General features: G+C 40.7%; 1 protein-coding gene across 2 annotated transcripts in view; it reads right to left on the bottom strand.

Moving 5' to 3' along the window:
* The window catches only part of CAD (carbamoyl-phosphate synthetase 2, aspartate transcarbamylase, and dihydroorotase), a 56,705-nt gene extending 56,563 nt beyond the window's left edge, over window positions 1-142 (bottom strand). For both annotated transcript variants that reach the window (XM_088452908.1, XM_088452909.1), the window contains exon 1: window positions 1-142. This exon is cut by the window's left edge and continues 50 nt beyond it. In XM_088452908.1, the coding sequence (XP_088309034.1) occupies window positions 1-44 (44 nt within the window). In that variant the 5' untranslated portion in view covers window positions 45-142.
* Between the last annotated feature and the right edge of the window lie 11,161 nt (window positions 143-11,303).

Raw genomic sequence — 11,303 nt, 5'->3', positions numbered from 1 at the left:
CGGCTCCCATCCTCCAGCACCAGCTCAGCACCCGCAGCCGCCATGTGTTCCCCCTACAGCAGCCAGGCCGGATACCGGGACACGTGGTCACACAGTGGGGGCGGGGCCAGCGCACAGACAGAGGCACGTGGTCACACAGGGGGCGGGGCCACGGCCGGAGAATGGGAGGATAAAGTGCATAATAAATAAAAGGGGTGGGGCCAGCGGCCGTGGGCTGGGACAGAGGAAAGTCAGTGGGCGGGGTAACACACAATACCGAACCCACTGAGGGCGGATCTCTGCAGATACTCGCCCACAATCCACTGTACCCAGAGGGCAACATTTACTATAATATGGTTATTCCAGTACCGTATATATGTGACTAGCTGTGTATACTGATTATACCTTTACCGTATATATGTGACTATCTGTGTATACTAATTATACCATTACCATATATATGTGACTAGCTGTGTATACTGTATATACCATTACCGTATATATGTGACTATCTGTGTATACTAATTATACCATTACCATATATATGTGACTAGCTGTGTATACTGTATATACCATTACCGTATATATGTGACTATCTGTGTATACTAATTATACCATTACCATATATATGTGACTAGCTGTGTATACTGTATATACCATTACCGTATATATGTGACTATCTGTGTATACTAATTATACCATTACCATATATATGTGACTAGCTGTGTATACTGTATATACCATTACCGTATATATGTGACTATCTGTGTATACTAATTATACCATTACCATATATATGTGACTAGCTGTGTATACTGTATATACCATTACCGTATATATGTGACTATCTGTGTATACTAATTATACCATTACCATATATATGTGACTAGCTGTGTATACTGTATATACCATTACCGTATATATGTGACTGTGTATACTGTATATACCATTACTTTATATATGTGACTAGCTGTGTATACGGATTATACCATTACCGTATATATGTGACTAGCTGTGTATACTGATTATACCATTACTGTATATATGTGACTACCTGCGTATACTGATTATACCATTACCGTATATATGTGACTAGCTGTGTATACTGATTATACCATTACTGTATATATGTGACTACCTGCGTATACTGATTATACCATTACCGTATATATGTGACTAGCTGTGTATACTGATTATACCAGACTGTATATATGTGACTACCTGCGTATACTGATTATACCATTACCATATATATGTGACTATCTGTGTATACTGTTTATACCATTACTGTATATATGTGACTACCTGCGTATACTGATTATACCATTACCGTATATATGTGACTAGCTGTGTATACTGTATATACCATTACCATATATATGTGACTAGCTGTGTATACTGTTTATACCATTACCATATATATGTGACTAGCTGTGTATAGTGATTATATAATTACCGTATATATGTGACTATCTGTGTATCCTAATTATACCATTAGCGTATATATGTGACTAGCTGTGTATACTGTATATACCATTACCGTATATATGTGACTATCTGTGTATACTAATTATACCATTACCATATATATGTGACTAGCTGTGTATACTGTATATACCATTACCGTATATATGTGACTGTGTATACTGTATATACCATTACTTTATATATGTGACTAGCTGTGTATACGGATTATACCATTACCGTATATATGTGACTAGCTGTGTATACTGATTATACCATTACTGTATATATGTGACTACCTGCGTATACTGATTATACCATTACCGTATATATGTGACTAGCTGTGTATACTGATTATACCATTACTGTATATATGTGACTACCTGCGTATACTGATTATACCATTACCGTATATATGTGACTAGCTGTGTATACTGATTATACCAGACTGTATATATGTGACTACCTGCGTATACTGATTATACCATTACCATATATATGTGACTATCTGTGTATACTGTTTATACCATTACTGTATATATGTGACTACCTGCGTATACTGATTATACCATTACCGTATATATGTGACTAGCTGTGTATACTGTATATACCATTACCATATATATGTGACTAGCTGTGTATACTGTTTATACCATTACCATATATATGTGACTAGCTGTGTATAGTGATTATATAATTACCGTATATATGTGACTATCTGTGTATCCTAATTATACCATTAGCGTATATATGTGACTAGCTGTGTATACTGATTATACCATTACCGTATATATGTGACTAGCTGTGTATACTGATTATACTATAACCGTATATATGTGACTATCTGTGTATACTAATTATACCATTACCATATATATGTGACTAGCTGTGTATACTGTATATACTATTACCGTATATATGTGACTAGCTGCATATACTGTATATACTATTACCGTATATATGTGACTAGCTGTGTATACTGTGTATAGCATTACCATATATATGTGACTAGCTGTGTATACTGATTATACCATTACCGTATATATGTGACTAGTTGTGTTTACCGATTATACTATAACAGTAAATATGTGACTAGCTGTGTATACTGATTATATCATTACCGTATATATGTGACTATCTGTGTATAACAATTATACCATTACCATATATATGTGACTAGCTGTGTATACTGATTATACCATTACCGTATATATGTGACTAGCTTTGTTTACTGATTATACTATAACCGTATACATGTGACTAGCTGTGTATACTAATTATACCATTACCGTATATATGTGACTAGCTGTGTATACTGATTATACTATAACCATATATATATGTGACTAGCTGTGTATACTGATTGTATCATTACCGTATATATGTGACTATCTGTGTATACTAATTATACCATTACCGTATATATGTGACTAGGTGTGTATACTGATTATATCATTACCGTATATATGTGACTAGCTGTGTATACTGATTATACCATTACCGTATATATGTGACTAGCTGCGTATACTGATTATACCATTACCGTATATACGTGACTAGCTGCGTATACTGAATATACTATAACCGTATATGTGTGACTAGCTGTGTATTCTGTATATACCATTACCGCATATATGTGACTAGTTGTGGATACTGAATATACTATAACCGTATATGTGTGACTAGCTGTGTATTCTGTATATACCATTACCGCATATATGTGACTGGCTGAGTATACTAATTATACCATTACCTTATATATGTGACTAGCTGTGTATAGTGATTATATTATTAGCCTATATATGTGACTAGCTGTGTATACTGTATATACCATTACCGTATATAAGTGACTAGCTGCATATACTGTATATACTATTACCGTATATATGTGACTAGCTGTGTATAGCATTACCATATATATGTGACTAGCTGTGTATACTGATTATACCATTACCGTATATGTGTGACTAGCTGTGTATACTGTATATACCATTACCGTATATACGTGACTAGCTTTGTATACTGTATATACCATTACCATATATACGTGACTAGCTGCATATACTGATTAGACCATTACCGTATATATGTAACAAGCTGCATATACTGTATATACTATTACTGTATATATGTAACTAGCTGCATATACTGTATATACTATTACCGTATATATGTGACTAGTTGTGGATACTGTATATACTATTACCGTATATATGTAACAAGCTGCATATACTGTATATACTATTACTGTATATATGTGACTAGCTGCATATACTGTATATACTATTACCGTATATATATGTGACTAGTTGTGGATACTGTATATACCATTACCGTATATACGTGACTAGCTGTGTATACTGATCATACCATTACCATATATTTGTGACTAGCTGTGTATACTGACATATTATTACCCTATATATGTGACCAGCTGTGTATACTGTATATACCATTACCATATATATGTGACTAGCTGCATATACTGATTATTCCATTACTTTATATATGTGACTAGCTGTATATACTGATTATACCATTACCATATATATGTGACTAACTGTGTATAGTGATTATACCATTACCATATATATGTGACTAGCTGTGTATACTGTATATACTATTACCGTATATATGTGACTAGCTGTGTATAGTGATTATACCATTACCGCATATATGTGACTAGCTGTGTATACTGATTATACCATTACCGTATGTATGTGACTAGCTGTGTATACTGATTATTCCATTACCGTATATATGTGACTAGCTGTGTATACAGATTATATCATTACCTTATATAAGTGACTAGTTGTGTATACTGATTATACCATTACCGTATATATGTGACTAGCTGTGTATACTGATTATACCATTACTGTATATATGTTTCCAGCTCTGGATACTGATTATGCTATTACCGTATATATGTGACTAGCTGTGTATACTAATTGTACCATTACCATATATATGTGACTAGCTGTGTATACTGATTATACCATTACCATATATATGTGACTATCTGTGTATACTGATTGTAACATTACCATATATATATGTGACTAGCTGTGTTTACTGATTATACCATTACCGTATATATGTGTGATGTTCTGGGTTGTTTGTGGACCCGGGGTGGTAGCAGGAGCGAACACAGAAGCAGATTTGAAAATAAAACTAGGATTTTTAATAAGTGCTTGAGTAGACATATAATGGCAGTAAATAAAAGTCCAGGAATATATAAATGTGCACAAGAGTTCTGTGGTGGGAGTAGAAGGGTTAATGTCCAAGTAGAAATAATTAGAGCTGTCCAGGTGTGCAGGTAGTGAAACTGAAAATAATCAAGCCAGGTTTGCAGGTAGTGAACAGAAGCGCAGGATGTCAGCAGGCTCAGGCACTCAGGTATGGGCAAGGGTGATGGAGGAAGCGGGGTAGTCCAGTGGGAACTAGGAGCTGACAGGCAGACTGGCAGACAGCGAATTCACAGGAACAGGTAAGCACAGAGAACTCCCTCTCAGCTAGGCTGAGATACACGTTGCACTGGCAAAGAAGGAAGGTACTGACCCCTCCTAAATACCCCATGCCGTGCTGTTACTGGCCGGAGGGAACATGTGACTCACCAGGATTGGCCAGCCGCATCACATGGCCAGAAGGCAAGATGGCGGTGCCCATGCCAAACAGAATGGAGACGCCGCCAGGCCTTACCAGCGCAGAGTGACAACAGGCCCGCACAACAACGCGTGCAGCCAAAGCCCCCCGCCAGACACCAGCTCCACCACCAGACAGCCCGCGCCACAATGACCTCACAGGTAACACTCGCCTAGCGCCATGCTGAAATACCCTGGCCGTGACAGTACCCCCCCTTTTGGGGTGGCCTCAGGACACTCACCAGGCTTCTCCGGATGGGCAGAATGGAATCTCCTGATGAGCATGGGAGCGTGGACATCACGAGCATCGGTCCAGCAACGTTCCTCTGGACCATAACCTTTCCAGTCCAGCAAATACTGTAGATGACCTTTGCGTAGACGAGAGTCCAAGATCTGGGCGACCTCAAACTCAACTCCTCTCTCCGTCTGGACTCGAGGAGAAGCAGGTAGAGCACTATGGAATTAATTCAGGACCAGGGGCTTCAATAAGGAAATATGGAAGGAATTAGGGATTTTTAGGTATGGGGGTAACTGTAGACGATAGGCCACTGGATTAATGACTTCTGTTATGGAGAAGGGACCGATGAAGCGTGGTGCAAATTTCATAGAAGGAACCCTCAGACGAAGATTCCAGGTGGATAACAAGACCTGGCTTCCAACTTGCATGTGTGGAACTATTCTACGCTTCTTATCGGCCTGGGTCTTATAGCGAGAGGATGCCTTCAACAAATCAGACCGTACTTGAGTCCAGATGGCAGCAAAATTCCGCACCATGTCCTCCATGGCCGGAACATCGAAAACAGGCAGGCTTCGGAATTCGGGAACACGAGGATGAAGGCCATATACAACCTGAAATGGCATTTGGTTAGTTGACGAGTGGTAGGAAGTATTATGTGCAAACTCAGCCCACGGCAGCAAGGCAGCCCAATTGTCCTGGGAAGATGACATAAAAATTCTTAAGAAAGTCTCTAGATCTTGATTAACTCTCTCGGTGGAGCCGTTGCTTTGCGGATGGTAGGCCGTGGAAAAGTTTAACTTCACTTGAAGAACAGAACACAAAGCCCTCCAGAATTTAGCAGTAAACTGCACACCACGGTCAGAGACAATTTCAGCAGGAAGGCCGTGTAGACGAAATATGTGTTGGACAAACAACTGTGCCAGGTCAGGGGCAGAAGGTAACTTCTTCAACGGTATATAGTGGACCATCTTAGAAAATCGGTCTATTACAACCCAGATAGTGTTGAAACCTTGAGAGACTGGCAGGTCTGTGACGAAATCCATGGAGAGATGCGTCCATGGACGTGATGGAGTAGGTAATGGAAGCAATTCCCCAGCTGGAGCTTGTCGTGATGATTTATGCTGGGCACAGGAGGAGCAGGAAGAGATAAACTCCATTATGTCTGCCTTCATAGAAGGCCACCAATAGTGTCTTTTCAGGAACTCCAAGGTCTTCCGAGTGCCTGAGTGCCCTGCGAAGCGAGAGGAATGTGCCCAAGTGAGAAGCTGCTTCCTTAATTCCGGGGCCACAAATGATTTTCCCATAGGAGGCTGAAGTTGTAATGCGGCGAAAACTCTTGATTCCAAGACAGGGGTATTGCTTTGATTTTCAGATTGATCATCACAGAGGAGAGATCTCGATAGGGCATCAGCCTTCTGATTAAGTGCTCCAGACCGAAAGGTCAGGGTGAACTGAAACCTGGCAAAGAATATTGCCCAGTGGGCCAAACGAAGACTCACACATTGGAGGTTTTTGAGAAATAGGAGATTTCTATGGTCCGTAAATACAGTAAATGGAAACTTGGCGCCTTCTAGCAAATATCTCCATTCTTTCAACGCCAACTTTACAGCTAGTAGTTCTTGCTCACCTATGGCGTAGTTCCTTTCGGCAGGTGAGAATTTTTTAGAAAAGAACCCACACGGATGGACTCGGTTGTTCTCATAACGTTGAGACAAGACTGCTCCCACAGCTTCAGATGATGCATCTACTTCCAACAAAAAAGGCCTGTCCAGATCTGGTTGTCGAAGAACTGGTGCTGAGATGAAGGCCTGTTTTAGAAGATGAAAGGCAGACTCTGCCTCAGGTGACCATTGGGCAGGATTAGCACCTTTGCGGGTCAAGGCTGTAATGGGAGCCAGCAGTGTAGAAAATCCCTTAATGAAGCGTCTATAATAATTGGCGAAGCCCAACAATCTCTGGATGGCCTTCAGTGTCTGAGGTCGGGTCCAATCCAGAATTGCTTTTACCTTCTTGGGGTCCATTTCTAAACTGGAGCCAGATATTACATAGCCGAGAAAAGGTACACTGGGCACTCCAAAGATGCACTTCTCCAGTTTGCAGTAAAGGTGGTTTTCTCTCAAACGGATCAGGACTTCTTTAACATGTTCTTGATGTTTAGCCACAGAGGGTGAAAAAATCAGTATGTCATCCAGATAGACAACAACCGAAACATATAACAGATCCCGGAAAATCTCATTAACGAAACTTTGAAAGACAGCAGGGGCATTACACAATCCAAAAGGCATTACTAAATACTCAAAATGTCCATCTCTGGTATTAAAAGCGGTCTTCCATTCATCGCCAGCTCGGATATGAATGAGGTTGTAAGCCCCTCTTAGATCTAATTTAGAAAAAATTACAGAGCCCTTGACCCTATCAAACAACTCAGTAATCAGGGGAAGAGGGTATCGATTTTTTACAGTAATGTCATTAAGGCCTCGATAATCGATACATGGTCTTAGACCACCATCCTTCTTGCCAACGAAGAAAAACCCAGCTCCGGCAGGTGAAGTAGAGGGGCGGATGAACCCCTTTGCCAGGTTGTCCCGGATGTACTCGGTCATGGCTTGAGTCTCAGGCAAGGACAGGGGATAGGTACGGCCACGAGGTGGCATCTTATCAGGTATCAATTCAATTGGACAGTCCCATTCCCTATGAGGGGGTAAGATATTTGCTTGTTGTTCAGAGAAAACGTTGGCGAACATCTGATATTCCTTGGGAATGGCAGAAGAAACTAATGGAACTGTCTTTCTTACAGGTCGAATTTTTGGAAGACGGGATTTCTGACAGTCCATACCCCATGACAGAATCTGCATAGAACTCCAATCAATCCTGGGATTATGTTTACATAACCAGGGTAGACCAAGAACAATTTCTTGAGAGGCCTCTGATATCACCAAGAATTTTAAGGACTCAGAATGAAGTGCCCCAATTCGGACCAATACAGGTTGAGTCTCTTTGGTGACTATCCCGTTAGTCAGAGGGCGTCCGTCTATCGAGGTCAGAGAGATAGCATGGTTGAGAGACAAACAAGGTATCTGAAATTTATCTATGAAACTAGACGTTATGAAATTTCCGGCTGCTCCTGAGTCGATTAGAGCAGTAGCAAAGACAGGTTTGGGTTTAAGATCAAAGGCTAGGGTAATCGTGAAATCTTTAATTTTTGGAGACGGGTTCATAACTCCTAACTTGATGTCTCCAGGGTCAGTTAGGATTTGGCATTTCCCAGTTTACGGGGGCAGGAGATCAGCAGGTGACCAGACTCTCCGCAGTACAGACAGAGGTTCTTTTGCATTCTTCTCTGACGTTCTTCTTTGGAGAGGTGTGTATGATTTACCTGCATAGGCTCCTCTTCAGTAAGAGAAGGAATGGGATGGGTACAAATGGAGGGGGTAAATGACCTGTGCCGGTCAGTTCTGTTTTTTTCAGCCTGACGTTCCCTGAAGCGTAGGTCAACTTTGATACACAACGAAATCATGTCGTTCAGATTAGCAGGAAGCTCTCGAGTGACTAGATCATCCTTTAGTCGGTCTGACAACCCATGCCAGAAGGCCGAGGTGAGGGCTTCCTCATTCCATTTGAGCTCTGATGCTAAAATTTGAAATTGCACGGCATATTGACTGACAGGACGGACCCCTTGTCTCAGTGTCATGATGTTTGATGATGCTGATACAGTACACCCAGGTTCATCGAAAATCCTCCTGAAGGATGACACAAAGCCTGCGTAATTATCCAGCAGCGGATCTGAGCGCTCCCAGAGTGGGGAAGCCCATTCCAAGGCCTGGCCGGATACCAGAGAGACTATATAAGCCACTTTAGTTCTTGCAGTTGGAAAGTTGTCAGGCTGCAGGGTAAAATGTATGTCACACTGATTTAGGAATCCTCGGCAGAGTTTAGGATTGCCGTCAAATTTACTTGGTAAAGGAAGATGTAAGCGGGGAGATGATCTGCCTCCTGTATTCCCAGACACTGATGCGGATGTAGATTCTGGTACTTCAGGGGTAGAAAAGGAAGTTTGCAAACTATACTGTCGCTTGGACATCTCTTGCAGAAATTTAGCCATCTGATGCTGCATGTTTTCCAGATTTTCTAAACGACCAGAGATGCACCGAAACAAATCCACTCCTGACTCCTGATCCATAGCCGGCTCCATGTGGCCAGTGCAAACTGTTATGTTCTGGGTTATTTGTGGACCCGGGGTGGTAGCAGGAGCGATCACTGAAGCAGATTTGTAAATAAAACTAGGATTTTTAATAAGTGCTCGAGTAGACATATAATGGCAGTAAATAAAAGTCCAGGAAAATATAAATGTGCACAAGAGTTCTGTGGTGGGAGCAAAAGGGTTAATGTCCAGGTAGAAACAATTAGAGCTGTCCAGGTGTGCAGGTAGTGAAACTGAAAATAATCAAGCCAGGTATGCAGGTAGTGAACAGAAGCGCAGGATGTCAGCAGGCTCAGGCACTCAGGTATGGGCAAGGGTGATGGAGGAAGCGGGGTAGTCCAGTGGGAACTAGGAGCTGACAGGCAGACTGGCAGACAGCGAATTCACAGGAACAGGAAAGCACAGAGAACTCCCTCTCAGCTAGGCTGAGATACACGTTGCACTGGCAAAGAAGGAAGGTACTGACCCTTCCTAAATACCCCATGCCGTGCTGTTACTGGCCGGAGGGAACATGTGACTCACCAGGATTGGCCAGCCGCATCACATGGCCAGAAGGCAAGATGGCGGCGCCCATGCCAAACGGAATGGAGACGCCGCCAGGCCTTACCAGCGCAGAGTGACAACAGGCCCGCACAACAACGCGTGCAGCCAAAGCCCCCCGCCAGACACCAGCTCCGCCACCAGACAGCCCGCGCCACAATGACCTCACAGGTAACACTCGCCTAGCGCCATGCTGAAATACCCTGGCCGTGACAATATGTGACTAGCTGTGTATACTGATTGATCCATTACCATATATATGTGACTAGCTGTGTATACTGATTGATCCATTACCATATATATGTGACTAGCTGTGTATACTGATTATACCATTACCGTATATATGTGACTAGCTCTGTATACTGATTATACTATAACCGTATATATGTGACTAGCTTTGTATACTGATTGTACCATTACCATATATATGTGACTAGCTCTGTATACTGATTATACTATAACCGTATATATGTGCCTAGCTGTGTATACTGATTATACCATTACCGTATATATGTGACTAGCTGTGTATACTGATTATACTATTACCATATATATTGACTATCTGTGTATGCTGATTATACCATTACCGGATATATGTGACTAGCTGTGTATACTGTATATAGCATTACCATATATATGTGACTAGCTCTGTATACTGATTATACTATTACATTATATATGTCACACATCAAATTATTTAATGGTCCTGGTGCTGATCAACCATATAATAAAATTAGATACATGCAATTAACTTTACTGATTAATGTAGAGCAGCAAGTCTTCAAAATTGGGAATTGCTAATACCCATAAACAAACAATACTAAATGAAACACAGACTGCGCTAATCATGCTCTTATTGTGAGACAGCAGAATCCACACATACATAACGATCAGTCATGGCTCCAAGAAAAAGTTATATATCTATATAAATTTCTTTATTCTATAAATGATTCATATATCAAGTAAAAAACACTTTACTCACAATTAAAAAATAAATGAAAAGCATATATATAACTCTTGAAAACAATGTTACCCTAATGTATATTATTACCTGTATTGAGACATTGCTCATAAATTAGACACAGTAGAATATTATGGACATTTAGAGTAAATTTTAAACCCTTAGCACCCAGTCCTGGGTATCACTCCAATTTCAATTCCCTTAATAATGTCAAAACATAAAAATGGAAAGAGTCCGCACAGACCACTTTCACTATATCATAAAAGTTTTTTATAT

Source organism: Taudactylus pleione, unplaced genomic scaffold (genome assembly GCF_031769625.1).
Source record: "Taudactylus pleione unplaced genomic scaffold, aTauple2 ptg000558l, whole genome shotgun sequence".
Classification (NCBI taxonomy): domain Eukaryota; kingdom Metazoa; phylum Chordata; class Amphibia; order Anura; family Myobatrachidae; genus Taudactylus; species Taudactylus pleione.
The sequence above is the reverse complement of the archived record's forward strand: the minus strand, read 5'-3'. Positions and strand labels throughout refer to the sequence as shown.